This window comes from Dufourea novaeangliae, unplaced genomic scaffold, assembly GCF_001272555.1.
Source record: "Dufourea novaeangliae isolate 0120121106 unplaced genomic scaffold, ASM127255v1 scaffold54, whole genome shotgun sequence".
NCBI lineage: Eukaryota > Metazoa > Arthropoda > Insecta > Hymenoptera > Halictidae > Dufourea > Dufourea novaeangliae.
This window is the reverse complement of record NW_015373944.1, coordinates 3,082,541-3,104,118: the sequence shown is the minus strand read 5'-3', so window position 1 is coordinate 3,104,118 and position 21,578 is coordinate 3,082,541. Positions and strand designations below refer to the sequence as shown.

Here is a 21,578-nt window from a genome sequence, read left to right as displayed (position 1 = left end):
AAAGTATTATACGTTATAGGTTGTTTACGAAGATATAAAGCGTTTGGCTATTTTAACGTGATACATAAGTAGAGTACCCGCCTAGTGTAAGTATTTTCAAATTGTCTGTGACTTCTTTGAAGCAATCTTTATGTGCAACTACTTTTGTCAGTGTTGTGGACAAAATATCGCATAGGTTTCTTTGATGGATGTAGATTCTGTACATATCCACGTAGACGTTTAATTTGGTTTCATGTACGGTATTCCTGTTTTATTTCTACCTGGGAAAAAGGTAAAAAGGCTTCACGGTAAAATGTATTTTGGACTGTTGAGGATAATAGCGCCGCGAAAGAAGCTATATAATTTAATTTGAGGAAAAGCAATACTTTTTGTTTCAAGTATAAAAATCAAGATCCTGCTCGATGTGAAAGGGATCTTAATATTTTGAGTTTTATTTATTTTCGTATTAAATATTCCGTTATGTTATTTCATGAAGTCATCGTTCATTACGACCATTATTTCCTGTTACGGAATAAGTTACAGTGTCTCGTTAACGTGATGTTTTGTGTGTGACACTCTAAAAATGAAAAATCCTTTGCGAGAATGGTCATTGTAGCAATGTAAAGTTTGATCAAAAAACTTGTAATCTTTAAGTATTGCAACGTGAAATACATAGAAAAAATATTTTCATAATCGATCACTATCATAGAATGATACGTATCGAGTAGATCGTTTTTCAGTTTACACACTCTTTGACCTGAGAAGTTTCTGTCTATGATAAACATAAAAAAAAGAAGTGATGTTTCTGTTAACTAGAGTTACTTAATTACAAGACGGTTGTACTTATGTATACATATATACGAAATTAAAGTTGTGAAATTCTTAGTACTATTCGAGGCTACGTATACTGTAAAAGAAAATATACGTTGGAACGTTACGTTATATGAACTGTTATACAGCCGTCCATACAAAGATCTTCAATTTATTTCTGTTAAAACAGATTATCGTCTTTGTATTATAGACTGTAACATATCTTGAATAAAAGAACGAAAATTTACATATCTGATCCAACAGGATTTCCTTCAGTTTTGCCTCAAGCTACGATTGGGCATCAGTATCAGCGACTAAGACAACCTGGCGGGTGAATTGAAAAGATTTATTTATCACGATTATGTAAAACAATCTTTTAATAACATTACGTAAGGACTATTAAGATTCGCCTTCATCGGTGCAATATTAAATTGCACGTGGAGTAACGTACGGACAGCTTTAAGTATTAAGAAAAATACTGTTTCGTTTAGGAATACAGATTTATATTTCATAAATCGTTGCAGCTCGATTAACAATGTCGTAGCAGCGTGTAAAGCTTGGATCTACGGAAGGAAGAAGTCAAGGAAAACGATATAAATAAATCATACACAACATCCATGTATCACATACACACACACACACACACGCACGCACACATCATATTGTGCTCTCAACCAGGCAAGTTTTATTCAATCCACGCACGTAAAACGGTCCCCTGATGGTAATCACCCGCATGCCTAACAGTGTCCATGAAAAAAGAAAAGATGCGTAAATATGGTCGAAGCTGTGACGGTAAGCAGTGGAAAACAATATCGATTAAGTAAAAGGTAACACAAGAGGAGGTCTCGATTTGGGTGACAAATGCTAATTATTTACTTAATCTCGAGTATTCTTAAGGCTACAGACAGAAAGGAACAGGAATTATCTAGTTTTATTTTCTAGTAAAGTGTAATACTTAAAAAGGACTTACACGTAGATATTTTTTTTATAAAACAACACAAGCCTGGTTGTGTACAGAGTGTTCCAGAAACTGGCATCGGCTTTCAATCTGATAAAAAAAAAAGCTACAATCCTAAATGAGAACATTTCAGTAAACGCGTATATTGTAAATGTCTCTTTTTCCAATTGTTATTACCCAAAATCTTTGAATGTTACACATTCTATGTTCTACATGCGAACACACACTTCTTAATACATATCCCCTTATAGTAAGACCATAGTGACAAAGGATTAGTAATGCTCCCAAAAAGATAGAAAACATTCTGATTTGTTTTTTTTTTTCTTTCAATGACTTCTCGAGGAACTATTTACGAATTATCTTTCACTAGACTTCCTGTACCGAACTTTAACGCTTCTTACTCACTGATCTGTATACATATTTATATTGGATACGGGATAGGCTGGTTAGCTCTGTGATCATAAGGGGGCTGCCATCTTTGAGAATTAATTGTATGCAATGCCTGACGAGTGTCCCTCGTATTAACTATATTCTACGAAGGTATAAGAATTCTTATACCTTGTCGGTGCTTATAGCTTTTCGAAGGCTTCTTTTCCTCTTTCTTATTCGAGACACGATAGCGTTAAGTTACACGTTTGAGAGATAAAACAGTTATCAGGATGGTTTACTCTAACATCGTATGGACAGATATTTACTCCGTATAAAGACGAGCTGACAGAAACTGCAGAAAAGCTCAACGTTTATATCGCGAGACTTTTTCACAAAGACGATGTCTTAGTAAGGTACATTTTCATTTCGATGCATTGTTGGCTTAGAGAAACTAGATTTTGTTCCACTACGAGTTATGTAAAGAATTAACATGCAACTAAATCCAACACGACTACGTTTAATATAGCTGCGTCAAAGATATAGCGTTAGCCATAAACGTGGCCGACCCTTAAACAATTAGTACTCGATCATCGGGTGATTATTGTGTCCCACCGCATTCAGGGTTGTACTGTCAACTACGGGGTTCCAAGGAATAAAACGAAAAAGACTGGAATATTTGAGAGAAATCTACATTTTCGTAAGCATTCATCAGGACTAAAGGGGTCAGAAGTATTTAAAATCTGAAATTAGTACGCTATAAGACCTTGCTTAATTACATTAAAACATAAAAACCGATCCCAAATTGACGTCGTGCGCCCCTGAACGACGGTCGAGCACAGTTTTTACAACTCAAGGGTATCGAATCACAGGATTAGGCTATCGAACACAAACTTTATGGTCGGTTAGGTTTATGATTAACGCTATATCTTTGAAGCAGCTGTACCAGGGACGCTCGTCAGGCATCGCATGCAATTTATTCTCAAAGATGGCAGCCCCCTTATGACCACAGAGCCAACGAGCCTATACCAAATCCAGTATATGTATACAAATCAGTGGTTCTTACTAGATTCCAAGCCGTGAGGGGAGGGGGGTCGGTTCCTTCTGTCCGGAGACAACGCTGGCACAAAATCCGTTCATTCAGATCGTGACCTCCTACTCGCGAAGAATCCTAGAGGTGATCACTTTCTTCATCAGTCCTCCTCTTATCTCATTTGCACCGTGTCTCTTTCACCAGCTACGTGACCACCGTTGGCGAGTTTGGAGTCGGGACGTTCACCGTGCCCCAGAAGAGAACGAGCCTCGTCGGATCGTGTCTGATGAAGAACAGGAACGGTCGATTCGCCAGGAAACGTTTTTGATTACCGTCACGCTCCAAGATCACGCCGGTCACAGCCGCAGCCTCGGTGCCCTTCTCCGTGATGTCGATCTCGACTTTATGAAGCACGTCGGATGCGTATATACGGGGGTTCACCAGTGTCGCGCTGTTCCTCAGCTCGTCCAGCCCGTAAGGCGGGAAATTCCGGCGTCTTAGAAACTCCAGAAAGTTCTGATCGATCGGCCGGCTTTGCCGTCTGGTCCTTCGCTCCTGGAAACGATACTTGTTCGCCTCGAGATTCACGACCTTCGCGGTACCGTCCTGCGTCCCCTCCACGTTGTACAAGTTCGTTCTCTCGTGAGACGACGGACGTTGCTCGTGTCCCCGTTTCGCCTCGGAATCACGTCGACCCCGGGGGGATTTCCTGATGGAGAATCCAGTGGACCATTGCTCCACGGTGTAACCGTGCGGTTTGTCCTCGTACGTGAAGTAATTCCGCCGCACCACGTGGCCGGTGGTTTTGTCACCCGTGTCGCCGAATCTGTTCTCGAAGAACACCTTGTCGGTGTTCTGATACCGGTTGGACGGTGTTGTCCGGTTCGTCGGTGTACCTGGCGACGTGGCCCTGCCGTTGTTGCCTTGCGACACCAGACTCAAATCGGCGGTCTCCGGATTGAACAAAGAGTGCAGGCCCAGACTGGCGAGCGTCGACTTCAAGCTTAGACTGCTGCTCAGCTTCATCCGCGGCAGACTGACGATACAGGTCTCGTTCTTCATGTTGCCGATCAGACCCTCGATGTTGTCCACCGTCAATTGATTCAGGAAACCGCGCAGCGCTATCGCCCCCTTCGCCGTTGGAAGCATCACGTACATCGACATCTGGAATCGTTACTTATGTTACAAACGAGATACAAGGATAGACCTAACAGGCAATGTAATTTTCTGTCCCATGCTTCGGGGGCGTCAGAAGCCCCCGTACAATTTCAGTATTCTATTCGTTGCTAGCGAAAGTGGGGCATTAATGTATGTATGTATCGCTATATGTATGCAGTCACGGGTGTGTATGTGCTGTGCGTTATCGTAATTCCTGAAATCGGAAACTTTTCTGTAGAGGTGTGCTCGAACTAGCGTGATTTTCGTGGGACACCAAGTCCCATAAGATGTTAGGTCCATTCTTATATCTTGTCTGTCCTTATATTATCTTGAATGTATAAAATCGGCCGTAGGAGATTTTCGAATTGGTAAATAAATACTCCCATAAAAGGGCTACTGACTTGTTCACCCTTGTACGGTAGACCGAGGATCTTCACGCCAAGCTGCTTGTCCTCGTAGAAGGGAAACTGGCCGCCATTGTACATCATGTCGACATCGATCGATTCGTTCGGTTCGACGAAGAATGGTTTTCTAAAGGGTTATCGGACACAAAACGGAATATTTGGTTTTTGGCTACATTTAAAGGTTCGTAGTTTTTCGATTACACTGTCCAACAAATTTTAAGCATAGTTCTGTTTTACAAGATTCATTGGGGGGGCGATAGAGCAATTCTCCTTGCGGATTCGTGCTTAGGACGGGAAATTTTATAACGTTCACCCAGTGAATGTTGCAAAACAGAACTAAGACTAAGGTTAAAATGTGTTGAACAATATTATTCACGAGATGGAATCGTTATGTTATAGCAAGTAAAATGGCTTGTGAGCAGGTGGCGTGGGAATGGTTTTGAACAGAAAGGAAATGAAAAAAGACGAAAACGGAAACAACAAACCTTTTGGTGGCCCCTTCCAAGAAGTGTTGTTTCCATTCTCCATTGAAGTAAAGCGCCGACAAAAGGATGAGGGTAGTCTCCGGGACTGGTGGACCGTTTAGGATACTATCGATCTTTCCCATGGTCTTCTGTTTCACCCACGCGTTGATCATTTCCTGCGTCATCCTTCCGTTTCTGGTAAAGTCGACGTTTATCACCTCGTTCTGGTACACGTCCTGGCTGATTGATTTGAATTGCGAAAGGATCGGATATCCATCCTGGTTTTCCATACGGTATACAAAACGAACCATTAAATACTTATAAATTGCTCGCTTAATTGTACTCGGAAATGAACTGTTCGCGTACGATTTATTTATAAATTGTTACGGGATGAGAATATTCTATATAATTCGGACAGAAATGGTTCGAGTAATATTATCGAATTAACCCTTTCGTTCCCACTGTTGCAAAATGTTAGTATTATGTATTCTGTCGTATCTGTGAGTATATAATAGTTTCTTTTAGTTTTATATAGATTACAGGGCATAAATTTGAATGTCCATTTAATCCTTAAGTAGTCGCATTCAAAATGATCGCATGGAGTTTCAGGATACCCCAATTTAGTATTAAGTTTCTGTTCACTTTCTTCGAAGAATAATGAAATAAAACTGTGATCGTTAATTAAGTATTTCATTATTACCAAAATTCGTAAGAAAACAACTTGACGTAAAATTTAAACATAAAAAATAGTGAAAGAATATAAAAGTATTCTAAAGTAATTTGGCAGATGACCAGATTATTTGTTAAAAAGAGAACCAATCAGATGAACAAAGTGAATTACTGTCTTCGCATTGTTTACAATGAATATTGAAGTGATTGTTGCAAAAAAATTGTTTACATTTGTTGCATTTAGTCATTACGTTTTTGACATCTTTGAAGAAAGAATCTGCTTGAAGTGTGAAGTTTGACATGAACTAGGAAGCTAGCAATGATGCAAGCACGTTCCGTTTAATAAAAGCATTTTTTTTTGTTTCGAAAATACGATGATCCCATGCGACTAATTAAGGGTCAAAAGCTTATCGGTAAAATAAGATATCATTAGCTCTTTGTCACTTTCATTTGCTGAAATTGAAGTGTTGAGCATTGTTACAAATATAATTGAATCTTACAAAACTCTAAATTCTTCCGAAAAGTAAGAAAAATTGTGTTTTGTTATGAATAATAACATTATAGTTCGAATTAATATACATAACTGTGATAAAAGTAAATATGTTGTCAAATGGCATTAGTCAGTTTCAAACTGTTAAAATCTTCTTGTGAATCATTCATGTGTCATCTAAAATTCACAGAAATTACAACAAAATATTTCTTTGGTAATTTTTAAATAATTTGGGAACAAAGGGTTAATTCCCAGATAATATATAACGCCTTGAAAACGCCCATTTTACAGGTATTTTGGGGTCTAAGGCGTCTTTAAGCCGTCTTCAAGGCGTCATTGGGAGTCATGTGCTATCTGGGTTACGGTAAGACGAGTCCAGGGCTGAATGATTAGTCAAAGGACAGTTTTGAGGATTAATCGCTTTACATCAGAAGAAATTGTTAAATATCGCCATTGGTATTGTACCTGGACAAACGCAGCTGTAGCAAAGTTCACACGGGGTCCGCCAGACCCCTCAATCTCATTTTGTAGCTGAGCCAGCATTATGCCAAACATCTGATGGACAACCTCAGACGTCCTTGAGATGTCGACTCCAGCCTCCAGACCGAGGACTCTGGACACCTCGTCGAAAGTTCTGCCCGCAGAACCCGCGAGAACGATCGCCAGGACCACCGACAGGCTGATCGGCGAGAAAACTATGTTGTCCCGTTGCTCGATCATCGAGGTGCCCCGGGTTCTGTAGATCTCCCGTTCGATGTCCAGAGCAAATTTCATGATGCCTTTCACGATGATACCGTTCACCTAGGATTCAGAAAACCATTTCGATATACAAGGTGTCCCATCTAATGTGAGCAACATTCGATATATCACTTGTTTTCGAAGATACAAAGAAATAATGCGAGGGGAAAGTTTTATTTGGTTCGAAGTAGCAAATACTGTGATAAGCAAACAATTTTTCTGAAGGTCATATTTTTTGAAATTTCAAGGTAATCAATGTTTTTTCGTTAACGAGATTGCATATATTTATCAGCGTGGAGTAATAGTTGAAATCAAGACCAATCTAATGGCCTACAATAGTGTGACCTTCGTGTGACCTTGAGTGCGAAAAATCCACAAATGTATGAGAGTATAAATAATAAACTAACTACGATCGAGGGATCATTGGAAAAATGTATCGAACTTGATGGACATTACTTTGGGCATTTATAAAAATAAATTTTCGGCAAATCAAACGCAAGTGAGATACTAAAGGTGCTCATGTTAGAAGGGACATTCTGTATAATATATGTAATTCATTCCATATTAATTTCCTTCGTTTGCGAATTATTTCACCATAGATGATCGAGAGAAAAGGCAAGGTTTCAAAAACGTATTGTTTACAGTTGAAAAACGTATTGTTGTACATACTACTCCTAGCAAAAAGATATTCAATCCAACGAATCCGAGTGATATTAAAGACGATTATTATTATGATATTTTTTTTAATATATAATAACATAAAACATTCCAATTGATATATCATTGACCAGGTGCATACATGTACTAATGTAAATATCCGACGAATCGTGAACGGTAATGTGAATGCTTACGTGATCGTTCCAGTCCAGCAACGGGGTCTCCGTGATTTTTTGACCCATCGGACGTAGAGTTTGTGTGGCCAATGGCGTAGATATTCCCAACATCGTGGCAATCGTTGGGCTAAATTGTGATCCAGTTGGCGCGGAATACGTTATTTTCTGTCCCACGTTTCTGTTCGCGGAAGGCCTTGGCTGTTGTTGAGCGATCGTGTAGAAAAATGGTGGAACCGTGGAGGTCTGCAGCTTCTCGTACTGGTCTGGGTAAATCAGTTGACCGGATATACAGACCAAGAGGCCGAGGAACATCAGCGTGACCGTCATCTTTGAAACGAAAATAAATTGAAAAAAAAAAAATTAAATATTAATGTGTGAATATACAGGGTAGACCACGAAACGTGATCAATTTAGATTATTCTAACCAGATAGCACATGCCGCCTTGAAGACGCTCATTTTACGGCTATTTTCGGTCTAAGGCGCCTTTAATCCGTCTTCAAGGCGTCATTGGGCGCCATGTGCTATTTGGGTATTGGTAGCTGTTCGATCGAAAATTTTTTTACTAAGCGGTCAATTCTTAAAAGTTTAGGCGAGTGTGTTGCAATGATGGACGCCATTTTGAACATCATTTTAATTAAGATAAATGGTATTTTCTTCATGTTTCTTTAGTCTAGAAGAAAAAACATTATTTGTTATGATGTTTGACGAATTCGTCTCACAGTATCTACTAAAACAGCGTTTCTCAAACTGTGGTACATCTACCACTAATGGTACATTATGTTATTTTTGGTTGTACAATTTTTACACAAAATATATTGAACCTTTTTGTTGAAAAATATTACTTATTTATTTGAAAATAATAAATAACTAATATTAAACATGTTCAATGAAACAGGCTCATCCTTCGCATTAATCCTCACCAATAATAAATCTCCTTAATATTTGCTCATGTATTATTACCTACCATTTACTATATTTTATTACAATGTAAAAGTTTTATTTACGAATATAATTAAATAAAATAAATTTTAAATGTTTTATTCTTTGATTAGAAACAGTCCATTTGGGATGTATTGATTTTTAATCGGGAAATGCTTTTATGGTGGTACATATATTTTTTTATTCTTATTTATGTGGTACAAAATTTAAAACGTTTGAGAACCCCTGCACTAAAAGATGGGCGTAACAAAATTATAGGCTTATCAACAAGAAACTGAAGGTGACCTTGAAAACTCTGAAAAAAAATTTGGTATTAATTATCTTAAACCTCTCCTAAATCATGTTATACCAGCTAAAAAGAATTTCGATCCAACAGCTAGTAGTAAAATAATCTAACCTGATCACGTTTCGTTGTCCATCCTAAATATTGATTCACAATACGGATGTTCCTTGAGGAGACGTTTTTCCCTTCTCGATTATTTCTCTTTAGTGTTAGCAACATTGGTCATAAGATAAAGTTGAACTTGTTTATTAGCTAAAGTAGGCAGTTATTCCATGTATAAGAAAATATCAGTTTTAAATTTCTTTTCGTTCATCGTTTGCAGAATATCAATCGCTTCGAGGTCGCAATGGACAAATTTAAAGGAATCGTATGCAGTTCAATTATAATACCACTTTTTAGGAAGCTTATTACATGTTTATTTACCACTTGTATTCATGTTTTGTAAGACAATCTATATAATGATGTGTCCATGTAGTTATCAGCGTAATTATCGTGTTTGAAGGTAATGCCAAGCGGACGTGATGTCCACTGGAATGAGGAAATAATCGAGCTTGATATTGTGTGAGTGTCAACGATTGAACCAGGATTTTCTGCTACTGTCACCGCGAATGTCAGTGATTTTCACGAATGTTTCGTCAGTAATTAAGGTAACGAATTCGAAAATAACTTTAAAATATACATTGCTGGTCACGGTTTCGAAATTATAGATTTTTGAAATTAAAATACACATCATGTAATAATTTCACTCCCGGTTCGAATGTGAATACTTTCAGCAATTATTGTTGAAATACTTAGTTGGTAAGTCTTTTCCAGCGAATGCAATTATTTATACTTATTCAAATTAACTCAGTGAGAAAACCTGCACTTTCGTAAAGTAGCATTTCGAAATATCGTATTTTCATTATTAAATATTAACTAAATCGAGAGTAATTTTAAGATATTAATTCAATTGGGGCAAGAATTTCGAAATTTCATAATACAGTAAATCCTCGATGAGTGTTTGAAAGCTCGTCGTCACTGTCAAGGAGAGGTCATTAGGTGTAAAGCTGACTTTTTCATAAGGTTTAGCACAGTGATAGAGCTTGGAATTCTAAAGTCAATGATATTTGTTTCAGCCATATATGGCCATTAATTTATGAAATATTTAATGTTTAGTGCCGAGAAGTTTTCGAACACTCATCGAGGATTTACCGTACATATTGATTTTATTCGATTTATTTCGAGTTTGTCTAGAATGGACTTCATTTCGTAGGACTTATTCGCTATTCCGAAGCGCATCTTTCATGGACCGACAAAGAATCCTGAAATTTTTACGAACCGGTTTCAATATTTTATCGCTTTCAGTCAGGTATGTCTACGAATTTCTTCCATACGTTACATTGAATAGAGAATGCTAATTTGTTTGACGAATTCCCGAAGTTCGATCAACGGCCTCGCAACAGTAGATTTATTGAACCAGTAAATTAAGCACTCATGCTTAAACACACTACCCCGTATGTACACAGATCTCTTGATTTGGAATCACTATTGCGATAAAAAAACAACAATTCATAAAACACTTCGAGCGAAAAAGTAATTATGTATCGTAAGTAAATATCATTCGAAAACGTACAAACTTTTCGAACAACTAATAAAACATGAAAAATTTTTTGCGAATCATTGTTCGATTCAAATAATGCTGTTTTAACAAAGCTCCATTCATTGTTTCTATTTCGAAGAAAATTCTCTCTACTCTCGTGCTCCTTATCTGCAATCTTTTGCTTCTAACATCGTTCAAAATAATTCTTATCCTAATTTAAATTTCCCTCGAATGCCTGTTTTTTTTTTCCAAACATTCTTTTCATATGCCCATAATAATTTACGACCATTTCATTACGGTACACGACGTTCATAAATAATTCTTCCAAGTTTAGCAGAAGATGCTCAGCAATAAACAGGAGTAGATCCATTTTCCCATTAACTTTCACGATGTATATCGCGAATACGATCAAGTCACGTGATCGGGCCCCAGTGTCGTTGGTACTGATTTTTCTGTACAATCGTGAAACTCGTTTAGCGCTCCTGACCTTCGTCCTTGCAGTGGTCTTTTTTTCGTATACAAGGTAGTAGTCATCGCGCACAACGAGATCCACTTAGCGTGGTGATATCATTTGCATATTACGCCAGGTTATACGGTACTAACGTTCACCGTACACCGTATTTTCCAGACCTAAAAACGTATGCACGATCACAGGATTTCGAGAGTCCGACGAACAGAAGGAATTTTCACGCGAAATCGGACACTTTTTGGAGCAACATTTCGGATTTTGTTGACACTTGGATAGGTTGTAGTGTTTAGTGATATATAAACGTATCTTGAAGGATTTTTGGAAATTTTAAAAATTGTTGTATCTACAACTGGTTTTAGCTTCTACAGCTTACAACATCTTTCAATAAATCATTACTGTTGAACTAACAAACTGACCAATATCAGCTTTGTGGATGCTTATAGTGGAGACATAAGAGTACCTAATAAAAATTGTTTCAGTTGAAAGAAATATTTTTTATCCATTTATTTTGCAATTGTTTTAAAGAATGACAATTTTATAATAGTAGGGTCCAATTATAAAATTTGAAAGGAATTGAGGATATAAGCATATATGTTCTCTTTATGGATAAATTTTTTAAAATAAGGACCCGAAATAATCATTGTACTTCGACGTTGTACAGTTTTCAAGAAATCAATTTTCATGTGGCCAATTTTCAAGAGTCCACATTTTTTAAAACTTGTCTATAAAGGGAACAAAGAAGACTATATCATTAATTTGTTTCTATTTTTTCAATTGGGTCCTACTATTATAAAATTATATTTCTTTAAAACAATTGCAAAATAAATGGATCAAAAGTATTCTTTTCTTTAACTGAAACAATTTTTATTAGATACTCTTACGTCTCCAATATAAGCACTCACAAAGCTCATTTTGGTCAGTTTGTTAGTTAAACAGTTATGATTCATTGGAAAAAGGTTGACGCAATACTTCAAACAACTGTAGAATCAACAATTTAAAAAACGTTCACAAATCTTTCGAGACACGCTTACATGTATATCACTAAAGATTACAACATATCCAAGCATAGAATGTACATATTTCAGCCGATAAGAACTAAACGATGCGAATTAGAACGTTGCGTTCGACTAAATGAACTGCATTCCTGGTGACAATGCCAGTATCCGTCGTGAACACATGGCCCTACGAATTTCATTATCAATAGCTCTTTTTTTTTGTCTATGATTCGTTATCTCCGCGAAAGTTCCAGCAGCAATCGAGACGAGGACCGCAAACTGCCAGCGGAAAACACGTCAAAGTAGGATATGCGAATATTCCACAAGTGTGTTATGTAGTCGGAACGGATCAGTGGCTTCTGGTCTCGTGAATATAAGGAAAAGTGGCGCAGGAACAAATTTCAGAATTTTCTACACGTTCGATTTTTATCATCGCAACAATGCTCACGTATGTTACTGCACAAAAACGCCAGAGAAAGTGTTTGACCTCTCCAGAATTTACAGTCGAAAATTGGAGCTAAAGGAACGATACTTAATTATTGCATACACCAATGGGGCCAAGCAATTATTTCTTTTCAATAGCCCCGGTCAGCTAAACCTGCAAAGCCAAATTTTGTCCAACGCCTGTTTAAGCCCTGTAAATAAATGATAAATGTTGTATAAAAAACCATAGCCATTTGTTTTGGCATTTGATATATGTTCCTGTCAATGCAAGTTGTTTATAGCAAATCTTGCATCAAATTTATAGCCATAACTTTATAAGAGACATTGGACAAATTTTGGTTGACTGGGAGGTTATGGCTGCAAGTTTGATGCAAGATTTTGCTATAAACAATTTGCGCACACGTTGGTAGCATCATAGACAACGAATTGACTTGCTCAGACACTGTTCCCTTTTTGCCCCCAATTTGATTATGTTGCAAGACTTGTCAATTTTGTCAGCAGGCGATGCTTCCAAAACCCAAGCCAAATTTGGAAACAGATGGCTATGGTTTTTTTTTGATAACTTTTGTCATTATTTCCTGACAATTTGCTCGAGACTTGCATACAACTGGTATTAAGGAAGATTCCATTAGAATTAAAATTTAAATTATTTTCAAGATAATAGCAAGTTGTGAATACTTTGAACTACAAGTTTCTAAATATTTCGTGATGAATCCTAAATCTGAGAGGATAGTAAGTATATGGCTTAGCGATACATGTCTAATATTCATTGGTTCTGCTTTCCGAACGATCTTCGACGCACCACAGACGCCATTACGGTACGCAGAGTGCACTTGCAGAAGAATTCAGTCGTAAATTTTCAACTCTAATACCGCTTTATCGCGACAGGATTCTGATGATGTCAATTTACTATTAATAAATCCAGTATTAACTTTTAATTTTGAAATTCTTATGACCATCCTGGATCGCTAGGAAGACGTTTAATCTCCATTAAGCGAGCATCGTGGTTCGACGTGTCGCCCATCAAAGGCGTGTCTCATCTCGGAGCTAATGAAGAAACAAGGAACTTCTTTTGTTCTGTCGAGGGAACAATAAGTGTCGTGTACGAAGATTTTACGACACCGTGAGACACGCCACGGACACGTCAGTGATCATTCGAGAGACGACGAATCCCGATGGGAAAACCCAACGCATCGAATCGCCATCCGGTGTTGACTTTGGACGGGATTAAGATGATCGAAAATACGCGTCGGAAAGCCGGCTATGTTTTGAATTGCTCGGAACCGCGACGAAAACGTCAAATGTAAATGCACACGGTACCATATCAGGTGTTTTAATTACATTTTTCAATGAAAATGTAATCGTAAGAATACAATTGTAAGAATACAAATTGTATAAAGAAAATCTATCTTTATGTTAAGAAAAAAAGAGAGGGTACACTTCGTTATTACTGAAGCCATAAATAACACCGAAAACATAAAATATATAATTTCTCCATCTGATCATAATAATTTGATCACCCATTGTAATATTACTGTATCGTTTAGTTTCTTTTGTTTCGCACGTCCTTCTCTTGTTATGATAACTTTGTACTAAAGAGTTTTTATCCCGTTAATAAATGAATAAATAATAAAAGTGACGTGAACACGGTCAGACACGTAAATTGCTCGAACGAAACCGATATATAAAACGTAATTCGTAGGTAATCGGATAACATTGAAGAAACTCGGCCACGGAGAATGGCAAACAATTATTTGGACGTACTTTATTTTTACTATTTACGATTCCTAAGAAAACGATGCCCGCCACAGGCTATAATCGATCAGATTGGACGCACAATCGATCTTCGTACTTCAATTTCCCCAAGAACGCCGATGCACACGATTATCTGCGCTTGATCTCTATCTTGGTAAAGGTTTAACCTTTAAACGATATTGTTTTTCAGAGGCGCAAACGTAGCTTCGCGAAGGCAACGGAATTCCCTGACGAGATCGCAAGCTCGATGACCCCAGCGCACGTTAGTCATCGTTTCACGTGTATATGGAAGCTCGTTTACTGGGGATATTATCGAGACGGAATCAACGTTATCCTTGATCGATGACAGAGGGTGATGGCTCGACGATGATAATAGTCGTTGCTTGATTAATGAACATGTGTAATTCGTTAACGATGACCTTGTTAGACATTGCCCGCAAAAGGATGTTACACGAGTCACCGTGCGTTCCTCGTTGCACGTGCAGGATGCTACAAGGGTGTAAAGTCGATGGGCACGATATTGTGTCCAGTGATGGGGATCGATACTTTTATAATTCTAATAGAATATTGTTGCGTGGACGCGACATGAGTTCCGAATAAATAAAGGCAATACTAATAAAAAGGAAGAATTATTCATTTGGAGAGGAGGAGTATTTATCTTAACACGTCTTTTCTATTCTATAGTTAAGTACTCCTCCTCTCCAAATAAATAATTCTTCCTTTTTATTAATATTGCCTTTATTTGTTCGGAAGTCATGCCGCGTCCACGCAACACTAGAGTCGTGATACGACTATAGAATAGAAAAGACGTGTTAAGATAAGTACTCCTCCTCTCCAAATAAATAATTCTTCCTTTTTATTAATATTGCCTTTATTTATTCGGAAGTCATGTCGCGTCCACGCAACAATATATTGGAATCATTCTACAAAAATTAAGTTATGTGTCTTATTAATCAGTAAACTATATACAATCTGTAAAGTGCGTTAATTATTTAGGTCTTTCGAAAAAAATAAAAACAAAAAATGTACCCAAGGTACAATAGACTCTCCTATATATGTGTTTCTTGTTTCATACAGCTTGTAAAGTTTATAGAGACAATGAGAATTCGTATAACTGTCCGCGGTATAATCGCGACCAATATTCTTCCAAGCAATCGTGCGAGGCGTTATTAATTCGACACACGGTTATCCATCGTGGGATATGATTGCTCGAGGTGGGAATTGCCAGAAACGAGTAAACTGTCCCTCAGTCCAGGCTCTTTTTAATTATCCAGCAAGAGATAATCATAGACGAGGGACAGTGAATCGCTCCGAATTATGTTATTGTTCGCGATCATCGCCCTTGAGTCGGCATTTCTGTTCGATGGAAATGCCTTGAGTCAATCGTGATCGCTCGTTCCGCTGTAGAAAAATGATAATTACCAGTAATCACGGATGAAGCTGTCAACGAGCTCGTGAAACAGGTTCCTCGAACCAATGAGTATTGCGAGAGGTCGCGAGATTTTGCATTCACGCGGTTCGTTAGTTCACCTGTTCGAAGGCGCAGAATTTGAAGAAATGAACATTTTCTTTTATAAAATCCTATAAGACGATTTAAGTCTAGCGTCGTGAAATTGACAGGCGTATTTTAGAAAAGAGAAAAGAAATAATTCACAGTAGGTATATATTCAGTTGATCTCTCAATTTCAAGATTAATAGTCGCCAAAAAAACGTTCGATGTACGCAAGATTCGTGTGAACTTCTGGTTTTAGAAGAATAAAATTCGAAAATTACTGCGATCTGTGTAGTGACAGGAACTTTTCGTGAGAATGTGAGGTTTTCGTGAATTCTCAGAAACGCGCCTACAATTGTTACTGTTTTTTAATGGAAGTCCCGAATTGAATGTACGAAAAAATTGTTAAATCCTACATAAGAATCCGTGCAAAAAGAGCGACTTATTCACATTCGAATAGATTTACAAATTATTTCTTAAATCGAGATAATATTTTAGTATAATAAATAGACTGCGGATTTTATGCACTTATAGCCAATAGAACTCCGTGAAATACAATAAAAGGAAAAACATTCGTCACATGCAACGAGTTTTTTATTTTATTCTGAACCCAATAAGATAGTTAAGAGAGGATAGACGTTTTTATATGTACTCTAGTCCTTTGTAAATTAGTTTAGAAAGTATGATTTTGTATAAAGAATCCGCAGTCTAATAATAAATGACCAATAAAAAATTTTTTCAATCCTGTCGTATTGTTCGATACTGAGATTACTAAAGCCTGCGATAGGATTCTTTCGAACGTGACTTGTCCAAAGCATTTAAACTTTAAACCCACGAAAACCTTGATTATCATCAACAACTTTCGAAATGTCAGCTTTATTGATCATCCCGTAAGTAATATTATGTGACGTGGATCAGTTCGAAAGGAGAAACCTCGAGGAGTTGTTCGCGAGATGGGCTACAATTGTGCAAGGAAATTGTTCAATACAGCCTCTCTCTTGCGTATATACATTGTAATTTGTGCGACACGTCGATTCCAGTACTTGCATTCAAGTTCAAGGCGTACAGTCCGAGCGTGCACTATAAATAGATCTTCGTGCATATATGGACCCGCACAATTTACACGATCGGTAATCGAAGAAAAACCAGTTTACCGTATTAATAATTCTGTCAGACTCTGCACAAAACGTGAACCCCGTTAACCGATTAGTTGGGCAATTTTTGGGTCATGAATAACTATAGTAAACACATCGATGCATGAACGTTCAAGAGATTTTGAGAATCTATTAAAGTCAAGATTTAAATAATAGTAATATTAATAAATATTTAGCACGTGAAAATTAGATTTTTTAATATGTACAACTTTTTTAATTAATTAAATTTAAAAGGAAGAATATAGATGTCACCAGTGAACGAACAGTATTAAGTAAATGAATATTTCTAATCAGTGGCGCGAAAATTGTTTGAATATGAAAGAAGCGATTGAAAAATCAGTATTTAATCATTTGCGTATTTTACTAACTTTTTTTACTCGGTTTTATATATAATGTAATATATAATTGTACAGTACAATAGTATACAAAATATATAAGACAATCTAGCGTAATATACCGTAAAATAAAATCTGTAGTAAATTAAAAGCCAACATAAATTCTGTTAATAGTACCATCATAATTTCAATAATGGTAAAATAGTAAATCTGTAATCCGACATTGTGACAGGTTTGGTAGTTCTAGTGTTAACAATCTAAATCGACTTATCACGTAAGAAACGTAAGTACAATATAATAAACACCAACACCTGATATTACAATACAATTAAACGTAAAAATGATTACGTAAAGAAGCACGAAACCAACAAAAATTATAAGAAAACACTGGTGAATATCAAATGACAAGTTAACTTGTCTTTCTAGACATTAAACTATCTTAACACTTCTTCCATTCACATTCAAATCATCGTCTATTCCGTAAATAAACGATATTTTCGTATTATTTAGTAATCCTTCAAAAGGTCACTTCGTATCAACTCTTACAAATGAGGAGCTCAATGGAAAACAGGTGTACGCTACACGTGCATCGGTTTTTCATTTTCTACCATTATCAAGCTCTAACCTTGTTTTCCCAGAAAGTAGTTATGTAAATTTATAGTATATTGTGGCCTCTTCCACTAAGCCCCACGATTCTCCAACGTAGAACAAAGGAATCAAAACACGTCAACTACGCAAATAATAGGAGAACAGGATCATACAAATTCGGTATGTCATTTTTCGATGACACCACCCCATATAATACACCCTTTCCGACAACCACCCGCGTACAAATGACACATTCAAACACTCGGGATCACCGTCCTCATCGATCTCACCGAAAAAAAAAACTCCCTCAATCACTTCTCATAGCATTGATGGCGAACCTATGACACACGTGTAAGAGGTGATACTCCAAAACACTTTTATTGACACGTATCGGTGGTAACGTGGTTCTTCTATTTTTATATTATAAATATAACTCTTATTTACTAGGGCTGAAAATATCCCAAAAATTAAGGCTATTTTAATATGTGACACGATACCCTGTTTAAGCCAAGTTTTTATCAAATTTTGACACACCGAGCTTAAAAGGTTAGCCAACACTAGTATGTGGCGTTTACCTTTTTCTTTTCCCAAGCGTCTTCTGATTCCTGGCGAACTTGTACGTGCCGCAGCGATTGACCGGTTACACGTCTTCGTTGAATCTCTCTGGCGCTGAACCACGAGTGGTGTCTTCTGTCGATGAACACCGGTTCACTTGAACGGAGAGGGGGGGGATGGGACCAGTCGCGTAGATTCTGTCGAGACCCGTTACTCACGGCAGCATCCTCTCTACGAGCGAGAATAGGACATTCGAACGAGACAGTCGACGCGTTTCGCGAATCGATACGTGAATCGCGACTGGCTGCGTACCGATCGGTAGCCTCCGGACGTCAGAGTCACACTGATGTCCCAATCGTGCTCTGCTCCTATTTACCGGATTTCTCGCTGCCGCGTCTCCTCCGTATGACCGACGATTGCCGACAATGCCGACGATCATCCGGGTCGCGGGCACCAAAGGGAAACCTGCATACAGGTCGTTCCAATAGGTCGCAACGTGATCCAGATACATAAGTATACGTGCGTATATATACAGGGTGTCCCAAAATAACTTCGATTCCCGGAAACGACGGGTTCCTGGGATGATTTGAAACAACTTTTTCCTTAGCAAAAATGTTGTACGAGGCTTTGTTAACGAGATATTAACGAAAAGGTACGACCAATCAGAGCGCGAGTCTGCCGGTCGAGTTCCCGCGGTAACGTTGGCTACACGCTGCGATAGGTTGCCAACGCTAGCGCGGGAACTAGGCCCGCAGACTCGCGCTCCGATTGGTCGGGCTTTTTCGTTGATATCTCGTTAACAAAGCCTCGGATAAGATTTTTGCTAAGGAAAAAGTTGTTTCAAATCATCCCAGGAACCTTTCAGTTCCGGGAGTCAAAGATATTTTAGGACACCCTGTATACGCCGAACGGAAGCAATCCCCCCCGCATCACGAAACGGGTTTCCCGAGAGATTAGGTTTATTGGAAACGTTCCCAGGGTGTGTTTAGACTCTCGTTGATATCCTCGTTTGGATAAGGCTTGCGCGTCGACTTGCCGTCCGGGGAGCAGCGGATTTTCCCTCTGAGGGAATTTCTTTTTCTTTTTGTGTGAAACGGTCGTGTTGAGGAACGATGCACAGTGGTGCATCGTCACTGGACTGCGATATTTTCTGAAGTAATTCATGAGGACAAGAACAAAAGTAGGAAGCTCTTTCTTCCGTTAAATATATGATAAGGTTAAGAATGAAATAGAATGTATTCGTTGCATCGGATAACAGTTTTGTATTTTATTGTATTCCAATAGTTACAGTAATAATTTTAATATTTGATGCTATCATATTTTAACAAAAAATAGTTTAATTTAAAACATTAATTTTGGGGATTAAAAAACCCTGTTGACTGTAAATGCATAAAATCCGCAGGCTAGCATGACACTTTATAATTTAAAACGTATTGCCTTATAATTAAAAGAAATAGTACACTTATTGATATATACCTACTGATACGCCACACGGCTAGAGTGGGCGGTTACCAGTTCGGTAACTAACTGTAGACCCAGAGCAATATCATCTTTTTAACGAATCCTACCACAATACCCCCACGACTGGTTCTGCGTTTCCAAAATCGGTAATACTCGGGCAACAGTCGCGCGTCACAACAGTGGTACATAATAACTTATTTTGTTCAACTCTACAGGTCTAATCTTTTAGTAAACCTGACGCTTTTGTTTTTAAATTCTTCGTAATGAAATTTTCTATTGACTTGTCCCGCCTAAATTTTCGGGGTGAAACCACACTTTAATGGATAATGCGTGTTCTATTATTATTCTGTATATCTACAAAATTATGGTGGAGTGGTAAACTGTTGTTTCACCATTTCGTTCATTTTCGTCGTTCGGTTTTACCGAATGTTCAATAGTATTCGACACGAAATCATCGTAATTTGTTCCTATCGGTTGTATTCAGGAAAGAACATTTCCTTCTGATATCTGGCACGTGTAGGAGACGATTTATGACGGGGATCAGCGGATTTCCCCAAGATATAGATTCATTTGTATTCATCGAGGTCATATTGGTATTTAATAAATATTATTTCAATAATAAATACACTAGTCGAAGGCAGTCTTGATAATATCTTAACGCATTACGCAGGGGTCATCTCGTTTTCTGACTTCGTTTAACGTTACACATTGCGATTCGATAAAATTAAAAAACTGGGATTACCAATTTATGTATACATCACTGTATCTTGTAATATTAGGTACACTTTGGATATTGTTATTATTATGTTAATAATGAGGAATTTATTAGAAAAAGTAAAATTATATTAACAGTACAATAGAAAACCTAATTTAAGTTTAAACCAGACTTGGGCGCAATTTTATTCAAATAATAGATAGTAAAAAACAGTAATATCTAAGATCGTTATCTTGACCTTCAAAGCAGTTATCAAAAATAAATAATTTATTGCCAAGTGGCCACACATTCAAGAAGAAGTATTAGTTTCTTATACAAAATTTGAATTTCTATGTTTAAGCAATTAAAGATGGCGATGTACATTTTTGATATTTTATTCGTTATTCGAAACCCTTCATTTAAATAATGAATTTGTCCATCTCTGGTTCAAACTATCTTATCCAATTAAAGAAAAAAACGGATTCCTGTTGATAGTGACTTGATAGCAACAATATGACGCGCATCAACGGTATTCCCGATAGATTCAATATTTGGAATCGTTTGGATTAAATAGATATAAGTTGTTTCCAGAGTACAGATAACTGTCTGTTTAAATAGTTGCCGCACCTAGAACCCACTTAGTTCGAGTTAAGATGCCTGGATTTCCCCAAGATTGTGTTCTTGCAATATGACTTTAAACTATGTCACACCGGTAAACAGTGTATGTTGACTCTCATACAGCGGTGTTTGGGTCCATTTTGATCCAGAATTTCAATAACTTCCTGCACCATTCTAGCATACGGAAACTGAAGCGTAACAATTATTTATATCAGTACTTTATAAGATTCGAAGAAATTCCATGAACTGTGCTACTCCAAACTACTCGTTGACAACAGTGCAGCTATCGTACGAGGTGCGCTGTGACGCGGGAC

General features: G+C 37.5%; 1 protein-coding gene across 1 annotated transcript; it reads right to left on the bottom strand.

Moving 5' to 3' along the window:
• Positions 1-3,113: 3,113 nt before the first annotated feature.
• LOC107185958 (leukocyte elastase inhibitor) lies at positions 3,114-18,823 on the bottom strand. Its single transcript, XM_015573734.1, has 6 exons — positions 18,512-18,823; positions 7,921-8,229; positions 6,797-7,132; positions 5,194-5,450; positions 4,706-4,835; positions 3,114-4,310 (listed from the first exon to the last, which is right to left on the bottom strand). The coding sequence occupies exons 2-6, from the start codon at positions 8,227-8,229 to the stop codon at positions 3,351-3,353; spliced, it is 1,992 nt and encodes a 663-aa protein (XP_015429220.1). The 5' UTR covers positions 18,512-18,823; the 3' UTR covers positions 3,114-3,350.
• Positions 18,824-21,578: the final 2,755 nt, after the last annotated feature.